The sequence below is a fragment of the Budorcas taxicolor genome, chromosome 23 (genome assembly GCF_023091745.1).
Source record: "Budorcas taxicolor isolate Tak-1 chromosome 23, Takin1.1, whole genome shotgun sequence".
Classification (NCBI taxonomy): Eukaryota; Metazoa; Chordata; class Mammalia; order Artiodactyla; family Bovidae; genus Budorcas; species Budorcas taxicolor.
The window spans coordinates 24,580,277-24,606,708 of record NC_068932.1 but is presented as its reverse complement, the minus strand read 5'-3'; the positions used below and the strand labels follow the sequence as shown (position 1 = coordinate 24,606,708).

At 41.2% G+C, this 26,432-nt stretch overlaps 1 protein-coding gene across 1 annotated transcript in view; it reads right to left on the bottom strand.

Moving 5' to 3' along the window:
- Positions 1-2,326: 2,326 nt before the first annotated feature.
- Positions 2,327-26,432, bottom strand: part of CFAP58 (cilia and flagella associated protein 58) — a 107,184-nt gene continuing 83,078 nt past the window's right edge. The window contains exons 16-18 of the mRNA XM_052661227.1: positions 11,838-11,957; positions 8,861-8,994; positions 2,327-2,438 (exon numbers count right to left, since the gene is read on the bottom strand). Coding sequence (XP_052517187.1) covers positions 2,327-2,438; positions 8,861-8,994; positions 11,838-11,957 — 366 coding nt within the window. The remainder of the gene's footprint in view (positions 2,439-8,860; positions 8,995-11,837; positions 11,958-26,432) is intronic.

Sequence of the window (26,432 nt, the reverse complement as noted above, 5' to 3'; positions counted from 1 at the left end):
AATAGCTGGAAAACCCTCCAGTGCTGTACATGTCATAACCGCCTTGCCTCACCTTACCTGCAAAAGTCTTCTGTCTAAACAGAATACAGCAAATCCCCTACACATGAACAAGTTCTCTTCTGAGAGCACATATGTAAGTCCAATTTGTCCATAAGTCCAACAAAGTTAGCCTAGGTAGCCAACTAACACAATCGGCTATGTGATACTGTACTGTAGTAGGTTTATAGTACTTTTCACACAAATAATACATAAAAAACAAACACCAAAAATAAAGAAAACATTTTTAATCTTACAGTACAGTACCTTGATAAGTATAGTAGTACAGTATAACAGCTGGCATACAGGGGCTGGCATCAAGTGAACAGGCAAGAAGAGTTACTAACTGGAGATGGGAGATGGTAAAGCTGAAGGATTGTCAGCAATAGGAGATAGAGGACAAGCCGCAATTTCACTCATGTCTGATGCTGATGGAACACATGCTCACATCTTTGAAAGTTCACAACTTGAGGATGTGTACACAGGGGACTTAGCATACGGTTGGTTGGCTCTGAGGGAAGACAGCATCTGTGATTTTCAAAAATAGAAATGCCCCCATTGTGATTCTATAGGTTTAAGGTTTTCTAAGCAAATTCTCTCGTGTATGTAACCATCCTCATGCTCCCACGTGGTATACGAATTGCTGATGATCACAGCTCATCACAGGATCACCAGCTACCCTGGAGGTTGGTTTCCATCTGCAGATCTCAATTGGGACCATGTAGGAGAAGCAGCAGAGGATGCTGCTGCCTGACTCAGTTCCCTAGCACTTAACCGCTTCTGCTCCCAACAGTCAGCAACTGTTACCTCTTTGTCTAAGATCTGCTTTGCCTACCAGCAGGGAAGACCAAAAGAACCCCTCCAGAGCAGTCCTTGGTCAGTGACTGGAAGCCTGAGGGTATAAATATCCCAGCTCCCTCACCCTGATGGGACCAACTCTGAGATGTGATTACATTATTTTCAGAGGCCCCTGCAAGGTCCAGCGAAAGTCTGCAACTGCAGAACTTGACTTCGTGCCTTAGCCTGGTGTTCCACGTCCCCACTCTTAGGGTGTTTCCTGGGATCACTGCTGAATCAATCACTTTCATAGCCATCATTGCCTTGGATCTGCTTCTGGTGGTGAACCAAGAGGGACAGAAGAACATGATTTTAGATCCCTCTAAACTCCCACCTCTCTGGATAATCTAAACAAATATCTTGGGATCCTTAAGTCTCCTGCTCCTCATGATGAATGAAATGAAATTATCCACTTATACTATCCTTGCTTATCCATGAGCTACTTACCCCTCAAACATTTTTTAAAAAATTACAGAGGTCAAGGTATTGTGAGAAAGATGGCCAGGATGTCCCACACCACTGAACACTCTAAACAGGGGAACTTTGAACTGACACCCACCTAACTGTGGTTTCAAAATAAAGAAAATAACAATGGATTTAGTTACTCAGAATGCTGGCCTACAGCCTGGAAACCAAACAGATCTCTGGCCCTTCTAACTCTGCTCTCTAAATGTGAGGTCTAGAAAGGACAGATCTTCAGAGGATACCAGCCCAAACCCCTCATTTTACAGTCTTGGTCCTCTGAGTCACATCTTTGTGTTAAACATTTCTCATAGTAGTTTTAAACTTTACATATTCTACCAAAACAAAGATTGAGATCTCTACAAGGGTTCTTTTTATTTTTTATGATGAAGTGTTTATTAGTATGTCTTTTTGGAATAGGTTTTCATACGCCAGGCCTGAAAAGAAATTCCACATAGAAATTACTCTCAAAACACTTTTTAAATAGTTTAGAGTATGTCCACCTTTCTCATTGCTCATCAATGACTCGTTAATGAGGAATAATTAAAATAGATTCTTATTAATAACAATACACTGCATTTCAAAAAAAAAAAAAAAACATTTTTAAATGTAAAATCTATGCACCAGTGTCTGTGCAGAGAAATTAGGGTCCAAAGTTTCGTCCATACAGAGTATCTAGCTGTGGTGCGTTGCAAAATAAATCAGTGTGGTAGTAACAAAAGATCTGCGTCATGCAATGGTTGAATTGATATAATCCAACCTGATTGAATAGATTTAATTACACTCTATTAATACCCACGTGGATTAAATAGAAAGTCATCACTCTTCTATGTACAGGACTATAACAGTTCTGCTTTCCTTTCCATCCTGGAATCTGAGGACTGATTTCCCTAAATGTCTGTGATCCAAGAGATTTCAAAGAGATTCCTCCAAAATGTTTCAGAGTGAATTCCAATGAGTTGTTCAGAAGGACCCAGCCAGCAGCTTCAAGTTATGACTTCGCCTTGGATGACTTGCTGAGGGGAAATCCACCCCCAGTAAAACGAGGGCCACTTGGTTTGGCCATTGAGAAGGTGTCCTCCATGCTTATTCTGTCCTTGTTTCTGTAAGAGAGGAGGTGAGAATTAACTTTCTTACCATCTTTTTCCTCTTCTAAGTTTGGTGTTAAGTTTTTAGGGTGAGTTAACCACTAAAAACTGCTTTGATCAAACCTTCCAGTTTGAGACAAGGTGGTAGTTTAAATGTAATTAGGTGTTACTGATAACACATAGAATTAGGGAAAGACACAATTAAACATGCCTTCCTAATGTTAATCTAAATACAGACAGAAGGCCTCATTATAGCTCAAGCGCTGGGGCCTAGAGGCTCCTGACTTGTAATCATCTTCCTATTTTACAAAGCATTTGTTTAGTTCCAAAGATCAGTCAGAGGAATCTTTCTCTTGGCTCAATTATAATGACTAATTCATCATTTATCAACTTTCATATTCCAAAGTTTCAGTGGAAACTTATAAATCTTTATCATACACACACACATACATGCACAGGGCATTTTCATCAAACTTGGACATTAATAAAATACAAGTTTTCCTATAACTTTAGATGAGCAGCAGTTATTATTAGAAACAGTTTAAAACTAGGGAAAAGCTGGGAAATATAAATAAGATAGTACTTTTGGCAATAGATAAAGGAAGAAAGTCCCTAAAATCTACAATATATCTTCTATATAGCTCTTCTTTAAATGACCCCACACACACACACACACATATTCAAGTTTCCTGCAGAAGTATCTTAAATTTATATAGATTACCTATTATATAATTAGGGTCTTATAGAAAACATCTTTGGAGTCCCTTTTCAAAATAAAAATTGAGCAAACTACTAAGATTAAAACCAATTAGATTTGACTACTAGAAATGAGTTACTTCAGAGAAGAGAATTCTACTTTTTGCAAAATCATCTGACTTGTACTGCTGACTCCACGCCAGCCTGGGGTATAGAGTAGGGGAGTCAAGGATAGGTGGGTGGGGTATATAGGTCAGGATTGGAGCATGAAAAAATGGTATTTGAGAAAAATGAAAAAAAAAAAAGCAAAAAGGTAAAAATGATATGAGTTGCTATTTTATAAAGAGTATGTGTGAGGAGAATATCCACAGAGATTATTCTAAATTATTCCATTTGGAAAGAATCTGTAGAGGATTGGTTCATCAATTCAGCTGTCTCTTAGCAGAATTGATTTCATTATTATAAAAACCATCCTCCATAAATAGTACAAAACTTTAGCCTTGAGTGGATCCAGCAAAGGAGATGCCTTCAAGTACTCTGACAACTTGTCTACCTCCTGACTGTTGTTAGATGCAAGCAAGGCCCCCCTCCTCCTGCCCTCTCTTGCCTCAAATAACCTAAATTTTCCTCTCCAAAGGAACTAAAGCTTAATGCTTCTGGCCTGATCTAAGCCGACTAACGGGAATAATGTCTCCTTTACATGATCTTTTTAATGTATTTATAGACCATCCTAATGACTCCCTTCAGCCTTCTTCCTTTCAGTCTAAACCGTCTCAGCACTTTTGTTCTTGCCTGTTCATATTTCCCTTCAGCTCCTTAATCTTTTTCTTTTTCCTGCTGCTCTCCTCCTAAGAACACATATTTTCTGTCTCCCTCCAGTTTATGGATCCCAACTAAATGGAATCACCACTGATGCCCTCTGGAGAGGTCAGTCACAAGGAATAAGTATCAAGGCAAAACCAGAGAGTCAAGACCAGGGTACTAGAACTTTCCATGATGGTAGAAAAACTCTGTACCTTGCCTGCCAGATAGAGCATCCACTAGCCACATACAGCTACTAAGTAGGTGAAATGTGACTAGTGCAGTTAAGGAACTGAATTTCTAATTTGATTTAATTGTAACTCACTTTAACTTAAATAGCCACAAGTGGCATACTGCCTGGGGCAGTACAGTGCTAATGGATGGGCCACTGGGAGGGGCTGAGCTATCAGACTTTGTTTTTGCAGGCTCCAAAATCACTGCCGATGGTGACTGCAGCCATGAAAGTAAAAGATGCTTGCTCCTTGGAAGAAAAACTGTGACCAACCTAGACAGCATATTAAAAAGCAGAGACATTACTTTGCCAACAAAGGTTCATCTAGTCAAAGCTATGTCATGTATGCCAACAAAGGTTCATCTAGTCAAAGCTATGTCATGTCAGTAGTCATGTACGGATATGAGAGTTGGACTATAAAGAAAGCTGAGCACCAAAGAATTGATGCTTTTGAACAGTGGTATTGGAAAAGATTCTGAGAGTCCCTTGGACTGCAAGGAGACTCAACCAGTCCATCCTAAAGGAAATCAGTCTTGAATATTCATTGGAAGGACTTATATTGAAGCTGAAACTCCAATACTTTGGCCACCTGATGAGAAGAACTGACTCCTTGGAAAAGACCCTGATGCTGGGAAAGATTGAAGGCAGGAGGAAAAGGGGATGACAGAGGATTAGATTGTTGGATGGCATCACCAACTTGATGGACATGAGTTTGAGCAAGCTCTGGGAGGTGGTGATGGACAGGGAAGCCTGGCATGCTGCAGTCCATGGGGTCACAAAGAGTTGGACACGACTGTGGGACTGAACTGAACCAAGCTATCAGAGGGGCATCCTTCTGTCAGTCAGTATGTTCTCTTTGTCCAGAAAACTGTGTGTGTGTGTGTGTGTGTGTGTGTGTGGTGGGAGGATCGAAAGCCCAAAGGAAACTAGGAACTGTCATCTAAATGTGGAATGAGGGGATATTCTGATTTACAAAAAGGGTAGATTTTTACTGGCGAATGAATTTGCATCTTCTGCTGCTAAGTCACTTCAGTCGTGTCCGACTCTGTGCGACCCCATAGACAGCAGCCCGCCAGGCTCCCCATTCCTGGGATTCTCCAGGCAAGAACACTGGAGTGGGTTGCCATTTCCTTCTCCAATGCATGAAAGTGAAGTCGCTCAGTCGTGTCCAACTCTTAGCAACCCCATGGACTGCAGCCCACCAGGCTTCTCCGTCCATGAGATTTTCCAGGCAAGAGTACTTGAGTGGGGTGCCATTGGAATTTGCATCTAGCTACTTTAAATAGCTATTTGCCACTAATGAATCATAGGGGATGCATTCAGACCCTCTTTCACCCTGTCCTTGAAACTTCCATGTGGATGACACACCAAGCTTGACTTTCAACTCCCAGTGTGAGCTTCTGCAGAATGAACTCTATGACTTGGGCAATGCCATACAGCCAAGGTTCAAACCTACAGATTCAACTGGGTCCCCTCATTCAGCCCAGGATTAGGAAAACAATACCAAAGTGAAGAGAACATTTGTTCTTGGGCATATCAGTTCAGTTCAGTTCAGTTGCTCAGTCGTGTCCGACTCTGCGACCCCATGAATCGCAGCACCCCTGTCCATCACCATCTCCCGGAGTTCACTCAGACTCACGTCCATCGAGTCAGTGATACCATCCAGCCACCTCATCCTCTGTCGTTCCCCTTCTCCTTAGGCCCTTAATCCCTTCCAGCATCAGAGTCTTTTTCAATGAGTCAACTCTTCACATGAGGTGACCAAAGTACTGGAGTTTCAGCTTCAGCATCATTCCTTCCAAAGAAATCACAGGGCTGATCTCCTTCAGAATGGACTGGTTGGTTCTCCTTGCAGTCCAAGGGACTCTCAAGAGTCTTCTCCAACACCACAGTTCAAAAGCATCAATTCTTTGCCGCTCAGCTTTCTTCACAGTCCAACTCTTACATCCATACATGACCACTGGAAAAACCATAGCCTTGATTAGATGGACTTTTGTTGGCAGAGTAATGTCTCTGCTTTTGAATATGCTATCTAGGTTGGTCATAACTTTTCTTCCAAGGAGTAAGCGTCTTTTAATTTCATGGCTGCAGTCACCATCTGCAGTGATTTTGGAGCCCCAAAAATAAAGTCTGACACTGTTTCCACTGTTTCCCCATCTATTTCCCATGGAGTGATAGGACCGGATGCCATGATCTCCGTTTTCTGAATGTTGAGCTTTAAGCCAACTTTTTCACTCTCCTCTTTCACTTTCATCAAGAGGCTTTTTAGTTCCTCTTCACTTTCTGCCATAAGGGTGGTGTCATCTGCATATCTGAGGTTATTGATATTTCTCCCAGCAATCTTGATTCCAGCTTGTGATTCTTCCAGCCCAGCATTTCTCATGCTGTACTCTGCATAATAAGTTAAATAAGCAGGGTGACAATATACAGCCTTGAAGTACTCCTTTTCCTATTTGGAACCAGTCTGTTGTTCCATGTCCAGTTCTAACTGTTGCTTTCTGACCTGCATATAGGTTTCTCAAGAGGCAGGTCAGGTGGTCTGGTATTCCCAGCTCTCTCAGAATTTTCCACAGTTGATTGTGATCCACACAGTCAAAGGCTTTGGCATAGTCAATAAAGCAGAAATAGATGTTTTTCTGAAACTCTCTTGCTTTTTTGATGATCCAGCAGATGTTAGCAGTTTGATTTCTGGTTGCTCTGCCTTTTCTAAAACCAGCTTGAACATCTGGAAGTTCATGGTTCACATATTGCTGAAGCCTGGCTTGAAGAATTTTGAGCATTACTTTAGTAGCATGTGAGATGAGTGCAATTGTGTGGCAGGTTGAGCATTCTTTGGCATTGCCTTTCTTTGGGATTGGAATGAAACTGACCTTTTCCAGTTCTGTGGGCACTGCTGAGTTTTCCAAATTTGCTGGCACATTGATTGCAGCACTTTCACAGCATCATCTTTCAGGATTTGAAATAGTGCCACTGGAATGCCATCACCTCGTTCGTAGTGATGCTCTCTAAGGTCCACTTGACTTCACATTCCAGGATGTCTGGCTCTAGGTGAGTGATCACATCATCGTGATTATCTGGGTCATGAAGATCTTTTTGTATAGTTTTTCTGTGTATTCTTGCCACCTCTTCTTAAAATCTTCTGCCTCTCTTAGGTCCATACCATTTCTGTCCTTTATCGAGCCCATCTTTGCATGAAATGTTCCTTTGGTGTCTCTAGTTTTCTTGAAGAGATCTCTAGTCTTTCCCATTCTGTTGTTTTCCTCTATTTCTTTGCATCGATCACTAAGGAAGGCTTTCTTATCTCTTCTTGCTATTTTTTGGAACTCTGCATTCAGATGCTTGTATCTTCCCTTTTCTCCTTTGCTTTTCACTTCTCTTCTTTTCACAGATATTTGTAAGGCCTCCTCAGACAGCCATTTTGCTTTTTTACATTTCTTTTCCATGGGGATGGTCTTGATCCTTGTCTCCTGCACAATGTCACAAACCTCAGTCCATATCAGGCACTCTATCTATCAGATCTAGTCCCTTAAATCTATTTCTCACTTCCACTGTATAATCATAAGGGATTTGATTTAGGTCATACCTGAATGGTCTAGTGGTTTTCCCTACTTTTTTCAATTTAAGTCTGAATTTGGCAATAAGGAATTCATGATCTGAGCCACAGTCAGCTTCTGGTCTTGTTTTTGCTGACTGTATAGAGCTTCTCCATCTTTGGCTCCAAAGAGTATAATCAGATTTCGGTGTTGACCATCTGGTGATGTCCATGTGTAGAGTGTTCTTTTGTGTTGTTGGAAGAGGGTGTTTGCTATGACCAGTGCATTTTCTTGGCAAAACTCTATTAGTCTTTGCCCTGCTTCATTCCATACTCCAAGGCCAAATTTGCCTGTTACCTCAGGTGTTTCTTGACTTCCTACTTTGCATTCCAGTCCCCTATAATGAAAAGGACATCTTTTGTGGTGTTAGTTCTACAAGGTCTTGTAGGTCTTCATAGAACCATTCAACTTCAGCTTCTTCAGCGTTACTTGTTGGGGCATGGACTTGGATTACTGTAATACTGAATGGTTTGCCTTGGGCATATAGCCATCCTGAAACCCAAAGTGTTCACCTGACACGTGCAATATCATCTCCTAGAAGAAAGGCGTCCCACGCTGATACCCTACATCAGATATAGAAGTCAGGCACTAGACAGAGAAATGGTTCAGAAACGGCTTATCTAAAACACAGGTGAAAATAATGTGTTTGTGAACTGCTCATAATTACAGTGGTCCAGCTATGTTATTAGAAAGCACAGCTTTAGCAAACCCAGACCTCTTAAGAAAATTACCTGTGGTTTTAAATGTGAGTGTGCTTCAGCCCATGCCACGTTGACTGTGAACCTCCTTTGCAGGCACAGTCCTGGCATGATCAGCCCCAAACCATGAGAACAATGTGGGGGAAATATCACACTGGGTTTCCTCTGCTCCACAGGAGGTCCACCAGAGAGCTGATACTAATGGATCCCTGTTAGGGTCCTAAGGAGGGGTCAAGTCAGACAAGACACTCATCTTTCTCTGACCACAACCCACTGAGTGACCCTGCAGAAAGTCATTTGCTCACCCCTGACTTAGTTTATCCCAGTGAGGTCTGTGGCTCTGTAGCTGTCCATAATTATTTTCCTCATCAGCAGTTACAAGGCACAACAAAACTAGAACATTTGACTAATTCTTACTTCTGAATGTATTCTTTACGTTTCTGAGCAAGGTATTTCTTCTTTAAATTCAGCAGTTCATTGGTAAGTTTTTCAATCTCGTACTTGTATTCTTGGCTCTGTGATTCATACATATTCAATTCTGAAGACAAAACCTAGTATGACAAATAAAGCAGCATTAACAGAAGATACATGGTGAGACAATATCCTTTTCTGAAAAATCTTTTTAATCTGCTGCCACTTACCTTGCTGAGGCTAGAAATACAAAACCATGCCCAGATTTAATGGTTAATCTGCACACTTCTACCAGTTCAAGGTCTGTATCTGGGTAAAAATCTGATGAACGTTCTGAAGACTCATAATCCAATGACCAATTTAATGAAACCTCATTCCCCTGCTTAAAAGGAGAGCTATCAGGCACATCCAAACAGGCTCACATATGAATGGTGTAATGCACTCAAGAATATTGAGAGTCAAAAGAGAAAAACTCCCAGACATATACCATAAAATTGCTTCTTAAAGCCTTTTTAAAAATGTTCAGAAAAGTCATTACTAAGCAGTGTGATTCATCTGAGGATTTTTGTAAAACCTATTCAGAATCATCCTGCCACCAACATTAAGTAGGCATTCAATTTATGTGTTTTCCAAGGTTGTTGTTCTGCTGAATGTCAATCACCTCTTTACTGCACCCTTTGGGACTATTCACAGGTTCTCTCTTTATCAGAGCACTGGGATATTTACCTCTAAGATGCAGAGTGCTATGACATATGCATGGGAGAGGGTACTACATGTGAGGGGCTGTGTTAGGAAGCCTAATTACGTGCCTCTTGCTCTGTTGTGTTCAGTAGATGCTACTGGTTTCAGGCTGGACAAAAAAGGAAGACATTTACGCATCGAAACAGATGTGTAAAGGATGCTAAAGTGAGGGGTGCCCCCAACAAAAATCAAGGGGGAAAAAGGGAGGCTATCATTTTAAGGGACAGGCAATAGATGCAATTGTTTTTCCTCTAGCTTTCTATTTTTTAAAATTTACATAAAAGGCGACCTTTATCTTTTGAGTGTTCATCTGCTTCTGAACAGGTGTCTTAGCTGGCACTAGTGGTAAAGAACCCACCTGCCAATGCTAGGAGATGTAAGAGACACGGGTCAGGAAGATCCCCTGAAGAAGGGCATGGCAACCTGGCCCAGGATTCTTGCCTGGAGAATCCCATGGACAGAGGAGCCTAGCAGACTCTGGTGCATAGGGTTAAAAAGAGTCAGACACAACTGAAGCAACTTCACAAACTCATACACACTGCTTCTGAATTCCTTCCTCTTAACTGTTGTGATTCTATCTATCTATCCTATCTGACTAAGGATTCTGACCATGTTATCATAAGCTAGAGAAAATGATTTTCATGTTGGAAGAAAATTTGCCTTAATAGTTAAACTGTTGAAGCTGAAACTCCAATACTGTGGCCACCTGATGTGAAGAGCTGACTCATTTGAGAAGACCCTGATGCTGGGAAAGATTGAGGGCAGGAGGAGAAGGGGACGACAGAGGATGAGATGGTTAGATGGCATCACCGACTCAATGGGCATGGGTTTGGGTAGATTCTGGCAGTTGGTGATGGATAGGGAGGCCTGGCATGCTGCAGTTCATGGGGTTGCAAAGACTTGGACATGACTGAGCGACTGAACTGAACTGAACTTAGGAACAAAGATCTTGCTTCCAAATAATGAATGTGGAATTTCTTAACAGAGTCCAGATCATGAGGACAACTTGATGGGCAGGCTTGGTACTATGCACTGCTGAATCTTCCACTAGGGGTCACATGTCATTCAGAGAAAAACATCTGTATACCCTGAGATAAAGGGTTAAAGTGACAAAATCCTCCTATGAACCACTGAATGCAGCCCATTGCTAAGAGTGCCTTTCTGACAGTAATGTAAAGAGAGACATGTGCTTTTCTCATCTACACCCAACTTCTGAGAAAATAAGTTTTTATTTTGCTTGTTATATTCAATTGTTTAAATGGATGAAAATAATCAAAAGATTACGCCTCTTGCAAAACTCAAATTATGTCTCAGGATACTCATGTAAAACGAATGCTTAGAGTGGTGAGTTGAAAATTAATGCTTATACACTTCTGTTTCATCTGCCTTTTTAAAGTAAAAGGACGTGATTTTACAACACTCGCTTTGTGAAAGGATTAGTACCATATTAGTCTCACAGCACCTATTTTACCCCAGGCAGAAAGGCAATGACTATTACCATCGTTGCACAGGTAAATGCCAGAATTCAGCTAGCATATGCTACAGTCTGTGCCTGTGTGTATATAAGGCTTCCCTAGCATGCCAAGAATATCTAAGTACTTTTTTAGGAGGTAAAGCTGAAAATAGAGTGGGAACACACAGTTTTTGAGAAAACTTTAAAATGTGTAATTGTAACACATTCCATCGCCCCAGCTAAGGTTCTTGTGTCACTTAGAAGAGAACTTATGCTAACAGAATCCTAAAATGATTTGATTTCCCCTTCATGACTACTTATTTAGATAGTCCTGAAGTAAGGCCCTTGGGGACAGGGGAGGGGCCTGTGCTTAGTGCACATTTATTTCAGGTGGAAAAATAGTAAAAACCTGCTCTGACACAGTGGTCTGCTTTAGTGGGCCATAGTGTTAAAATATTTCTTCTGTTCTTCCCCACCATCCAAATCCTCCAAATCGTGTTGAGATAATCCACACAAACCCTATTCCCCAAATTTCCATTCCATTGCCATCATCCTCTCTCTAACTGTTTCTCCACTTGCTCGTCTACCTGTTTTGTGGGGGTCTATTAGTCTAGGAGCAGAGGGGTACCTTTGAGGCTTGCCTGGGACTGGAGTGCTAAAAAAGCTGATTTCAATAGACTGCAGCCTTTGAGAGACTGGCTCCTCGGGCCACGGCGGTAGACTTGTCCAGGGGTGCTCCCCAGAGTGTGGCCATCCTTCAGCTAGGAAGGCGCAGAGGCTACCACTTACTTTAAGCTGCTTGGTCTTCTCCCGCAGCGTGTGGCGATAGATCTGCAGCTGCTCCGCAGCCTCGGGCCCAGGCTGCCGAGCCAGGATGTGCTTTAGCTCCACATACAGTTTCTCCTTTTCCTGGTGGAGAGCATAACCAGAGATGGAGATAAACAGTCCCATCAAGACAAAGACAATGACTTTAATAGCATGTTCGGGATGCTTTGGGATCATCCTAAGGTCCTTCTCAGCTCCACACTGATTACACTCACTCGTAGACTCATCCCGTCAAGCATCAAGCCATAGAAGGTCTTGGCCCTGCCCATCAGCTGGTCGGCAGCAGCCTCGCGATCCCCAGGCTGTGCAGCCAACCACATGGAAAGCCTGCCCTCCAGGGGACTGGCAATCACCGCATGAGGAGTGCCCTCATAGCCAGCCTGGCCAGGGACCACCCTCATCTACCAGCATGCTCACAGCAGTCAGCCCTGTGAGGGCACACAGGAGGACAGGAGGACACGTAGGCCACACGGGTGTACCATTGGAGCATACAGCTCTGGTGACCAGAGGGGAATGTGTTGTTTCAAAGGAGATCTCCTACATAAGGCAATTTTCCCAAGACTGGAAAAGGTAACCAATGTACCTAACACATAGAAACAAACACAGAACTGAGAAAAAGGAGAAGACAGAGGAATATGTTCCAAATAGAAGAACAAGACATAACCTCAGAAACATGACTAAAGGAAGTGGAGCAATCTATTCAGCAAAGGGCTCAAGGTAATAATCATAAAGATGCTCACTGAACTTGATAGAAGAATGGATGAATGCAGTAAAAATTTCAACAAAGCATTAGAGACTATAAAGAACCAAACACAGATGAAGAATACAATGTTGCTGCTTCCACTGCTGCTGCTAAGTCGTTTCTGTCCTGTCCAACTCTGTGCGACCCCATAGATGGCAGCCCACCAGGCTCCTCTGTCCCTGGGATCCTCCAGGCAAGAATACTGGAGTGGGTTGCCATTTCCTTCTCCAAAGCATGAAAGTGAAACTGGGATGAAAAGAAACAAACAAACAAAAAAAAAAACACTATAAGGAATCAACAGCAGATTAGATGATACAAAGGAATGATAAACTGGAAGACAGAGTAGTAGAAATTACCAAAGCTAAAAAGAAAAAAATGAATTTTTTTAAAAACTGAGTACTAGTTTAAGAGAACTTTGGTATAACAACAAGAGTAATAACACTTGCCTTATAAGGGTCCCAAGAAGGAGAAGTGAGAAAGAGGCAGAGAAAATATTTGAAGAAATAATAGCTGAAAACTTCCCAACCTGGAACAGAAAACAGCCAGCCAGGTCCAGGAAGCACAGGGAGGAGTATCAAACAGAATCGATCTTAACAGGACCACAGCGAGATACACTATAAGTAAAATGGCAAAAAATAAAGATAATAGGAGTATATTAAAAGCAACAAGAAAAAAGCAACTAGTTATATACATGGGGACTTCCATAAGATTATCAGCTGACTTTTCAGAAGAAACTTTGCATGCCAAAAGGGAGTGTCACAATATATTCACAGTGATGAAAGGATAAAACTTACAATCAAGAATTACCTACCCAGAAAGGTTATCATTTAGAGTAGAAGGAGAGAGGATGATAAACCCATATTTGTATGGTCAATTAAACTATGACAAAGGAGGCAAGGATATACAATGGGGAAAAGACATCCTCTTCAATAAATGGTGCTGGAAAAACTGCACAGGGCGCATGCAAAAGAATCAAACTAAACTAGTTTTTCACACCATATACAAAAGTAAACTCGAAATGGATTAAAGACTTAGATGCAAGACTTAAAGCCATGAAAATTCCTGGAAGAAAACAGGCAGTAACCTCTTTGACATCAGTCTTTACAAACATTTTTTTTTTTTGGATCTATCTCCTCAGGCAAGGGATACAAAAATAAACAAACACAACTACATCAAACTAAAACGTTTTTGCACAGAAAAGTAAACTATCAACAAATGTGAAAAGGCAGTCTACTCAATGGGAAAAGATATTTGCAAATGATAAAGCTAACAAGGGGTTAATCTCCAAAATATACGAAGAACTCATACAACTCAACATCAAAAAATAAAAAACTAAGTGACTCAGCTAAAAAACAGTGGACCTGAATAAACATTTTTCCAAAGATGACATACAGATGGCCAACAGACACATGAAAAGATACTCAACATCACAAACCATTAAGTGAAAGGAAGAAAGTGAAGTCGCTCAGTCGTGTCCGACTCTTTGCGACCCCATGGACTGTAGCCCACCAGGCTTCTCCGTCCATGGGATTCTCCAGGCAAGAATACTGGAGTGGGTTGCCATTTCCTTCTCTGGGGGATCTTCCACACCCAGGGATTGAACCCAGGTCTCCCACACTGCAGGCAGACGCTTTAACCTCTGAGCCAAAACCACGATGAGATACCAACTCAGAATGGCTATCATCAGAAAAGACAATAAATAAAAAGTGTTGGTGAGGATGTGGAGAAAAGGGAGTATTTGTGCACTGTTAGTGGGACTATAAATTGGTGCAGCCAATTTGTAAATTAGAAAAGAGTGTGGAGGTTCCACAAAAAATTAAAAATAGAACTACCAGATGATTCAGCAATTTCATTTCTGAGTATTTACCTTAAGAAAACAAAAACGCTAATTTGAAAAGATATATGCATACCAACTTTCATTGCTGCATTATTTGTAATAGGCAAGCTTTGGGAGCAACCCAAGTGTCCACTGACAGATAAATGGATAAAGAAGACGCATTATATGTATCCAAAGTGTTATTACTAGCCATAAAAAAAATAAAATCTTGCAATTTACAACAACATGGATAGACCTAGAGGGCATTATGCTATGTGAAATGAGTCAGACAGAGAAAGACAAATACCATATGATCTCATTTAAAGGTAGAATCTGAAAAACAAAACAAGCAAAACAAAACATAGATAAAAAGAACAACTGGGTAGTTGCCAGCGGGGAGGGGGCTAGAGGGATCCTTAGCTGAAGAGAATTAAGAGTTAGGAGCCACCAGTTATAAAACAAATAAGCCATGGGTATATAATATACAGGACAAGGAAACTAGTTAATAATATTGTAACAACTTTGTGTGAGGACAGATCGTTACTAGACTTGGTGTCACGATCACTTCATAATATATGCAAATGTCAAATCACTATGTAGTACACCTGAAATACACATAATATGGTATATCAACCATATTTCAATTTTTGAAAATTGTGCATATCCCAACCCTGATCAAGGACCCAGGATGTGCGCAGCATTTGGATAAGAATAATAAGACAAATGAGCAAGAAAATATCTCTCTCTACCTAAACTTATGATCACATGACTGAGAGACAACGATGACAGAAAATTTTGACAAAGTATTATGGCCAATAAAAGCAGGGAGTGACTAACTCTTATTTGGAGGAGTTGGGGGAAATTTCATAAAAATGTCATTTGAACTCTCCCTTGAGGAATGAGTAGGATTTTTCCCCAAGTGGAGAGAGAAAAGAAGAGCTTTTTATGCCAAGGTTCAGTGATAGAACAGGGGAAAGGTAGTCCAAGGTACTTGGATGCAATTTCAAAAATGACAGAATATTCTCTCTTCATTCCCAAGGAAAACCATTCAATATCACAGGAATCCAAGTCTATGCCCTGACCAGTAATGCTGAAGAAGCTGAAGTTGAAGGGTTCTATGAAGACCAACAAGACTTTCTAGAACTAACACCCAAAAAAGATGTCCTTTTCATTATAGGGGACTGGAATGCAAAAGTAGGAAGTCAAGAAACACCTGAGGTAACAGGCAAATTTGGCCTTGGAGTATGGAATGAAGCAAGGCAAAGGCTAATACAGTTTAGCCAAGAGAATACACTGATCATAGCAAACACCCTCTTCCAACAACACAAAAGAACACTCTACACATGGACATCATCAGATGGTCAATACCGAAATCAGATTGATTATGTTCTTTGCAGCCAAAGATGGAGAAGCTCTATACAGTCAGCAAAAACAAGACCGGGAGCTGACTGTAGCTCATATCATGAACTCTTTATTGTCAAATTCAGACTAAAATTGAAGAAAGTAAGGAAAAGCATTAAACCATTCAGGTATGACCTAAATCGAATTGCTTATGATTATACAGTGGAAGTGAGAAATAGATTCAAGGGATTAGATCTGATAGACAGAGTGCCTGAATAACCAAAGACAGAGGTTCATGACATTGTACAGGAGGCAGTGATCAAGACCATCCCCAAGAAAAAGAAATGCAAAAAGACAAAATGGTTGTCTGAGGCAGCCTTTCAAACAGCTATGAAAAGAAGAGAAGCAAAAGGCAAAGGAGAAAAGGAAAAATATACCCATTTGAATGTAGAGTTCCAAAGAATAGCAAGGAGAAATAAGAAAGGCTTCCTCAGTGATCAATGCAAAGAAATAGAGGAAAACAACAGAATGAGAAAGACTAGACATCTCTTCAGGAAAATTAGAGATACCAAGGGAATATTTCATGCAAAGATGAGTACATAAAGGACAGAAATGGTCTGGACCTAACAGAAGCAAAAGATATTAGAAGACGTGGCAAGAACACAGAGCTATACAAAAAAGATCTTCACAACCCAGACAATCACGACGGTAGCCAGCGCACTAAGCACGGCCAAGAGGAGCTACCCCACGTCCGAGGTCAGGGGCAGCGGCCTAGAGTGTCAGGCTGCGACGGCGCAGAAACGGCCGAGAGGAGCTACCCCGCGTCCAAGGCCAGGGATGGCGGCCGGGAGGAGCTACCCGGCGTCCAAGGAGCGGTGGAGGAGCCATCCCATGTTGAAGGTCAGGAAGGGCGGCGGTGAGGAGACATCCCCCCTCCAAGGTAAGGAGCAGTGGCTGCGCTTTGCTGGAGCAGCTGTGAAGAGATACCCCACGTCTAAGGTAAGAGAAACCCAAGTAAGATGGTAGGTATTGCAAGAGGGCATCAGAGGGCAGACACACTGAAACCATACTCACAGAAAACTAGTCAATCTAATCAGACTAGAACCACAGCCTTGTCTAACTTAATGAAACTAAGCCATGCCCGTGGGGCAACCCAAAACAGGCGGGTCATGTTGGAGAGGTCTGACAGAATGCGGTCCAATGGAGAAAGGCAAACCACTGCAGTATTCTTGCCTTGAGAACGCCATGAACAGTATGAAAAGGCAAAATGATAGGATACTGAAAAAGGAATTCCCCAGGTCAGTAGGTGCCCAATATGCTACTGGAGATCAGTGGAGAAATAACTCCAGAAAGAATGAAGAGATGGAGCCAAAGAAAAAGCAATACCCACTTGTGGATGTGACTGGTGATAGAAGCAAGGTCCGATGCTGTAATGAGCAATATTGCATAGGAACCTGGAATGTCAGGTCCTTGAATCAAGGCAAATTGGAAGTGGTCAAACAAGAGATGGCAAGAGTGAACGTCGACATTCTAGGAATCAGCGAACTAAAATGGACTGGAATGGGTGAATTTAACTCAGATGACCATTGTATCTACTACTGCGGGCAGGAATCCCTTAGAAGAAATAGAGTGGCCATCACGGTCAACAAAAGAGTCCGAAATGCAGTACTTGGATGCAATCTCAAAAATGACAGAATGATCTCTGTTCGTTTCCAAGGCAAAGCATTCAATATCACAGTAATCCAAGTCTATGCCCCAACCAGTAATGCTGAAGAAGCTGAAGTTGAACGGTTCTATGAAGACCTACAAGACCTTGTAGAACTAACACCCAAAAAAGATGTCCTTTTCATTATAGGGGGCTGGAATGCAAAAGTAGGAAGTCAAGAAACACCGGAGGTAACAGACAAATTTGGCCTTGGAATGCGGAATGAAGCAGGGCAAAGACTAATAGAGTTTTGCCAAGAAAATGCACTGGTCATAGCAAACACCCTCTTCCAACAACACAGGAGAAGACTCTACACATGGATATCACCAGATGGTCAACATCAAAATCAGACTGATTATATTCTTTGCAGCCAAAGATGGAGAAGCTCTATACAGTCAGCAAAAACAAGACCAGGAGCTGACTGTGGCTCAGATCATGAATTCCTTATTGCCAAATTCAGACTTAAATTGAAGAAAGTAGGGAAAACCGCTAGACCATTCAGGTATGACCTAAATCAAATCCCTTTTGATTATACAGTGGAAGTGAGAAATAGATTTAAGGGCCTAGATCTGATAGAGTGCCTGATGAACTATGGACGGAGGTTTGTGACATTGTACAGGAGACAAGGATCAAGACCATCCCCATGGAAAAGAAATGCAAAAAAGCAAAATGGCTGTCTGGGGAGGCCTTACAAATAGCTGTGAAAAGAAGTGGGGAGAAAAGGAAAGTTATACCCATTTGAATGCAGAGTTCCAAAGAATAGCAGGGAGAGATAATAAAGCCTTCTTCAGCGATCAATGCAAAGAAACAGAGGAAAACAACAGAATGGGAAAGACTAGAGATCTCTTCAAGAAAATTAGAGATACCAAGGGAACATTTCATGCAAAGATGGGCTCGATAAAGGACAGAAATGGTATGGACCTAACAGAAGCAGAAGATATTAAGGAGAGGTAGCAAGAATACACAGAAGAACTGTACAAAAAAGATCTTCACAATCCGGATAATGACAATGGTGTGATCACTCATCTAGAGCCAGACATCCTGGAATGTGAAGTCAAGTGGGCCTTAGAAAGCATCACTACGAACAAAGCTAGTGGAGGTGATGGCATTCCAGTTGAGCTATTTAAAATCCTGAAAGATGATGCTGTGAAAGTGCTGCACTCAATATGCCAGCAAATTTCGAAAACTCAGCAGTGGCCACAGGACTGGAAAAGGTCAGTTTTCATTCCAATCCCAAAGAAAGGCAATGCCAAAGAATGCTCAAACTGCCGCATAATTGCACTCATCTCACATGCTAGTAAAGTAATGGTCAAAATTCTCCAAGCCAGGCTTTAGCAATATGTGAACCATGAACTTCCAGATGTCCAAGCTGGTTTTAAAAAAGGCAGAGGAACCAGAGATCAAATTGCCAACATCCACTGGATCATCAAAAAAGCAAGAGAGTTCCAGAAAAACATATATTTCTGCCTTATTGACTATGCCAAAGCCTTTGACTGTGTGGATCACAATAAACTGTGGAAAATTCTGAGAGAGCTGGGAATACCAGACCACCTAACCTGCCTCTTGAGAAATCTGTATGCAGGCCAGGAAGCAACAGTTAGAACTGGACATGGAACAACAGACTGGTTCCAAATAGGCAAAAGAGTACATCAAGGCTGTATATTGTCACCCTGCTTATTTAACTTATATGCAGAGTACATCATGAGAAAAGCTGAACTGGAAGAATCACAAGCTGGAATCAAGATTGCCAGGAGAAATATCAATAACCTCAGATATGCAGATGACACCACCCTTATGGCAGAAAGTGAAGAGGAACTAAAAAGGCTCTTGATGAAAGTGAAAGAGGAGAGTGAAAAAGTTGGCTTAAAGCTCAACATTCAGAAAACAAAGATCATGGCATCCGGTCTCATCACTTCATGGGAAATAGATGGGGAAACAGTGGAAACAGTGTCAGACTTTATTTTTGGGGCTCCAAAATCACTGCAGATGGTGATTGCAGCCATGAAATTAAAAGACGCTTGCTCCTTGGAAGAAAAGCTATGACCAACCTAGACAGAATAGTAAAAAGCAGAGACATTACTTTGCCAACAAAGGTCTGTCTAGTCAAAGCTATGGTTTTTCCTGTGGTCATGTAGAGATGTGACAGTTGGACTATAAAGAAAGCTGAAAACCAAAGAATTAATGCTTTTGAACTGTGGTGTTGGAGAAGACTCCTGAGAATCCCTTGGACTGCAAGGGGATCCAACCAGTCCATCCTAAAGGAAATCAGTCCTGAATATTCATTGCAAGGACCGATGTTGAAGTTGAAACCCCAGTACTTTGGCCACCTGATGTGAAGAACTGACTCATTTGAAAAGACCCTGATTCTGGGAAAGATTGGAGGTGAGAGGAGAAGGGGACACAGAGGATGATATGGTTGGATGGCATCACTGACCCTATGGACATGAGTCTGAGTAAACTCTGGGAGTTGGTGATGGACAGAGAGGCCTGGCATGCTGCAGCCCATGGGGTCACAAAGAGTCGGACATGACTGAGGGACTGAACTGCCCTGAAGTCCAATTCAGCAGGTGCACTGGGAAGGTGAGGGGAGAAGAGAGACCAAAGGCTGGGGGTGTAGCTTGGCAGTGTGGTTTGGGACCACATCCTTAGGCAACTGGGAGCCCAGGATGAGCCATATCTGGGTTTGTTTTCAGAGGAATAACTCCAGCAGGAAATCAGAGAACAGAATAAGCCCCAGTACAAGCAGAAGATGAAGAAAACTGGACCCAAGATCGCTAGAACAGGGAAGTGGGTAGATGTGAAGAGAGTTCTGAGGTAGGACCAGGGGGATTTGGTGAATGACCAGACAAGTGAGGAAAGAAGGAACAGGAGCCAAGAGGACCTCGGAGTCTTTAACACAGACACTTCGGAGTCTGGAGGGTGTTTGCAGTAGAGGCAAAGAGACTGGGACAGGGGAGGATAGGGAGAGAGGGCAGGGAACTGTTACCTCATTCTCTGCTGACCTTCAGTGGGTCCCTGAAATGTTAAGGTTGAAGCCCTGTGGGAATATCTAGAAGAGGAGTTGAAAGTAAGTTCTCAGACTTGAGAATTGTGGAGCATGTTGGATCTAGAGACGGGTCTTGTCCAGAGTCATGAAGGTGGATCCATCAACTGGGATGGCTTACAGGAAGGGCCAGGGCAACCAGAGTTTTGGGAAAACTAGCATAGAAGGGGTGGGTAAGTGAGAGAGACCCCGAGAAAGAGAATGAGGGAGAGTAAAATAGATGTCTAAAAAGGCAGGAATGCTTTGAATGGTTAGTGATATCAAAGAGAAGATACAAAGACAAGAAACAGAACAGAAGACTGAACACGGCCGCTGGGGTGGGCTGTGAGGACCAGGCAACCGTGGTCAGAAAGGCAGGAGTAACACACGGGGGGCAAACGTTACAGAGGCTGAAGACCAAGTCAGACGTTACAGAAAGTGAGTCTTTTAAGAAATATGACAGAGGAAGAAAAGAAATCTGGAACTGGCTTGAGGGAGTAGTAGAAATCCAGGAAAACTAGGATATGCAAATTTGTAGAACTAAAGGAAAAGACTTCCTAGGATTCCAAAGCAAATCAGAATTCTATGACTTAATTAAACCAATAAACAATACAGAATTCCCACTTGTGCTCTGAAGTTTAATTGCTTGTAACCTGTTTTCAAATCCTTGAACTAAGGATATTACATTGGAGCAAAGATTTATTTCTAAGGCATCTCAATTCTGGATTCCCATTTCTCTAAACTGCACTCATGTGAACAAACATTGATAAAGACTGGTGTGTCTGCTCATTTGTCTCTGTACTTACCACTCACTTCCTTAAGGTAATTAATTATGTTTAAGGAAAAAAATATAAGTAATAGCCATCTCATTAAATGAAACATTCAGTCAAATGGAAACTAATTTTTACCTAGAGCTAAGTAATCTTACATTGTCATCAAATGACTGGTTAGAGAATTTTCTTTTACCTATTATTTAGATGACATTTATTTTCTCTGGCCAAAAAACATTATTTGATGACAATGTAAGATTTGTTTTAATTTTTCCTTTTCCTGGCCAAATTATAGAAAAGTTATTACAAATAACATGACTCTACCTTCACAAGACTGTATTCAACTTAAAAATTAGTCAGACGGCAATAAGCTTCTAGAGAAACAAATATCAAAATAATACTTACCATTTAAGAAACAATTCCGTAAGTGACATGGAAACCCAAAAGCCAGCACAAAAAAGAAAACTTGGACAAATAGAATTACAAAGTGGCAATTTTCCTTTGCTGTACAACACCTCCTATCACACCTCACAATATAACCTTCCCAGTAAATGGATGCAGTCAGCAATGAGAAAGATATCAGGAGGTGAGTTTATTTTCTATAGCCACTTAACACCTGCTCTGCTGAAAAAATAACTCGTCTGACAAGACTTCAAAATTCAATTTGGAGAGGGTAATAAATATGTGGGGAAACCCATGAAACTGTTTTGCCCATTTCTTTAATCTCACTGTTCTCTATACCCAGAGTACAGGAAGACTTGAAAAGTAAAGAATCTCCCAGTGGTGAGGGGGAGCAATCTGGTTTGGGGTATAATAATGTCTTAAACAGAAAAAGGTCATCTTATTCCAAAAACCCTCAAACGTTTCACAGGCATAATTCTTTTCAATTGTTCCTGGTAGGGAAGGAGGAATGAGTCACAGAAAAGCCTTCAAGAAGCAAATATCTTTTCCTCACCTCACAGGTGAGAATCACGAGGTCAACAGGAATGAGTGGTATGTGTGATTCCTTCGACAAGTCAAAAACCTCGTCGTAATATACTGAAGGATGACTGTTCCCGTGCAACACCTCCTCTGGGGCTTGAAGACGTGTTACAGCCCTGAACATAACCAACCAGGGTCAGATTGAGTTACAGAATTCCTAAAGGCTACATGATTACACGGATGTGAATTTGAGGAAGCTCCAGGAGATAGGGAAGGACAGGGAAAACTGGGGTACTACAGTCCATGAAGTTGAGAAGAGTTGGACACAACTTAGCAACTGAACAACAACAACACAATAACACCAACAGGAGAATGGAGCCAGGTTCAAAGCCAGGTGGGAGGGAATTAGAGGTCAGGGTATGACTCGGCTCCCCCTTCTGTTGACCCAGCCCATCTGGACAGGCCTTGCCATGTCCTCTAACAGGACATGCAATCTTCATACACAGAGTGGATGATGTTGCCACTTGTCCTGTCTTCTGTAACTTCCTGGGGCTTTATTGTGGCTGTAAAATGAAATGAAATGGGTTTATTCTAAAGGATAACTGAGTGACTGAGTAGTGAGGGTTCACAAGTGTGGGGAAGAAATGAAGAAACGGAGTGAATTATCATGAAAATTGCCTGAGTATTCAAAGTCAAAAAAGTGCTGAGAGTGAAATAACCCAGCACAAGGGATGCACGTGCAGTCATGGTAGGTGGAAAGAATACCAAACGATACTTTAGGATGAAGACAGTAAAAGTGGGAATGGAGCTGAGTGGTGGAAATGGGAAGAGGGAATGGAGCTGAGTGGTGGAAATGAGCTGCCAGGCTTCAACGTGCGTGAACTTGGGTCTATGCTTACAACAGAAAACCTAGCTTTTGATAAAACCAACGTGAAGCCTGGTCAGCATTAACATTCTAGCCGTGTGTATCATGCAGATTTGCATTTGGGGAGAACGTGCTAGTAATTTAGATAAACATGGAGTGTTTGATGGATTGAAGGTCTTAAGTACTATTGTTTTCCAATTTATTTCTCTCCTAACCCTCTACAAGGGCCAACCAAGCTCTTCAAACATTGTGCAATGGTGTGTATAATAACCCCATTTAGAGACAAAGCATGCAATTCTATTATATAGAGAATCTATCTTATGCAACAGAGACTCATTAGCTGTCCAATGTATATTGTCTCCAAAAGCCAGCAGTGGAAGAACCAGCTGCCTTGTAATACATATCCTGTCCTTCCTCATTAAGCCACATCCATTTCTTTTTAAACCAAGTCAATTAATTTGTCACTGGGTTAGAAGCACCATATGCCAATGGAACATCATAAGAAGATCATAACTAGTTTATTATTTCCCCACCAACAAAATATCACATCTTTGGGTTGGCACTTCTTTATTTATTCAGAGTCTGTGCTTAATGCACATCAATATTACTTTGTAGCATGTTTCACACTTTAAATTATTTTATGAACAGTTATATTGGGGGGGGGGGAAAGCTCAGCTATTAATACCAAGAGACTAGCCCTCTCTTCGGCTGAGCATAACATTAACCATCCTACTTCCATCCTTGAAACGATGCTCTCTTCCTAGACGTCCCAGCCTCTCAGGTGGACAGACTGTAAGATATGTTTATGGATTCTTTTGCTGCAAGAATCACCGCCAAGTGATTCTGGATACCAGCACGGCTCATTGTCAATATTGGCTGAGTAAGAAATTAACTACAGGATTAGCTTCAAATAATGATGTCATTACATGGTGACAGTCTGAACCCCATATTGGAAACTCCAGATATGGAACCACTCAGACTTCAGGTGTTTGTATTTCATCTAATAATAAATTAAAAGTCTATGTTCTGAACAGTCTAGGCAAATAAGGGTCAATGCCATTCTGGCTATAATTCAGAGGAATAAATTGAGTTGTTCACAGCACTCCTTTCCCCACCGAGCTACGGTTTTATATGCACTGTCTGTTTCTTTCCCATGTCTTCTGCTTTGCCTCTTCAGCTGAAAACAGAAGTTAGTTCACATTCAGTGTGCAACTTAATGCTCTTCTTCCTCAGCTCACCTACTTGGGGCAACAACTAAGAGGAACTAATGTATTCTGTTTTAATCTGAACCTGAGCTTAGCAAATGCCGGTGCCTTGATTCTGTTCACCCTGGATTCATCAGTTTGCTTGGGCGAGCGTTGGGAATAATTACTGCACCCTTGGACTAACTCACTCGTGCACAACAAGCAACTCCTTTCCTGATCCAAATGCACACACTTATCTACGTCCGCCAGGGCGAAAACCACCCACTCAGATGTTTAGATGTCACACATTCCAAGGAAGAGACACCTATCTTGCCTTCACTCTTGCTCCCTCAATGGCTTCCAGACAAAGTTGATTTTTTTTTTAATCCCATAACCACTACTTCCGAGAAAGCCTACTTCACAGAGTATACAGAAAATCTCATTTCCAAAATGTCAACAGATGCCATTTGTGTTACTTCAATATTTAATCTTTATGAGTCCATTCTTTCTTTCCAATTGAGTTATGAGGCTTTAAGGTCAGAACCACAACCGACTGTTCTAAAGCTCCCTCTCAACCCTACTACTAATCTAAACACATTCGAGTTACTCAGTAATTTTGTTGCTTGCAATTTATATTGTCAGCAAACTATGCCCATCATATTTTAGTAGGACACATCAATAGAGGTAAGATATATTTATGTTGAGAACTTTTACTTGAATTAGGCCATTGGGTACCATCTTCCTGTTAACAGAGCTTGTATATAATTCAATACTGTGAGCCAATACTGTAAGTTTCATAGATTTGAGCTAAACTTTTCGTTGTGTATATTGTATGTAATTGAGGAAATCACTTGATCTTTTAGTTAAATGTTTATAGTGGTTTCCTGATAGTGCAAGTTGTTTCAAATACTTTTTTTAATTCTTAAGGCTTACAAATACATTCACTTAATTCTGAAAAATTGGCTTGTATGTGCACGTGCACACTGATACATGTAAGAATGGAAATGCAAGCATAATTCTTAACTGCAGTCCTCAACTAAATAATGTGCTGACATTTTTAGCAACCTCCTTAAACACAGAAATTCTAATTGCACACATCACTCTTTTCCATAATTAAAAATGCAATACACTTTTGCCTCTTTGCTTGGCTTCAGTCCTTTTCTATCTTCCCGCCCCCATCCACAATTTTTAACAAAAGACTAAAGCCAGATTTAAATTTTTAAACAAAATTGCTTCCCTCTCTCTATAAATGCACTCCAGAACACTGCCTAATTTATCTAGGAATGCCTGTTTTCATTAGTAGGAAAATAAATTAGAAGCTTTGTAAACATATTACATTTCTATCTAGCATTTGAAAAGGAGAAAATAATGGCTGATACCTTGGGGCTTTCTTGTTTATTAGGTTTATAACAAAAATGTCAGCTAAACTGAACTCTGGACCTATCTTGTTTATGATGTCATGAAGTAGTAAAGCTCCCTGGAGAGGATAGGAGATGCTAGATTTGGGGATGAAATAGAATTACACAGCTGACTTCCTTATGAGCATGGAACCACTTGGTTACACAGTGGTTCTTGGCTTCAGATGTAGATGATTAAGTGTTTTATGAGGCATGGGAGAAATTTGCATGCACTAACCTTCACCATTTTTGTAACAATAGAAAACACTTTCTATTGCTTTCTGATATAAGCAATGCAGACTTTCTTTTTTCTTCTTCTTTAACACAAACTTTCTTGAGAGACCTTTTCACAAGGGATTTTGTTTCCAAATGCAAGTATATGTTTAAGAAGACCTGTACAAAGCATATAATTGTCTAGAGCAGCCTTAACTTTATTTCCACGACTATTGGCTTGTTATACCTTTGTACCTTACCTAGCAATGTATGTGAAGAATTAGCACATGTTACATAATGACAGTGTTGTCTTTTCTTAAAGCTTGTAATGAAACAGGTATAGATAAATTCAAGCCAAATAAGTTTTTATTTAGTACCACTACCACTACATGTGATTAGTACTAATCACATGCATAAGATTATGCCAGTGTCATACATACAAAGACAAGTAAGGTCAAAAACTTCAAGGAGCTTACTATTCAGTTGAGGAAAAACAAATAATAAGCCACAAAGCAAGACAGTAATGCCAGGCCTACAGAGAGGTGGTAGGCGTGGTGTGTAGTTTGCGAGTAGGTTCAAAGGC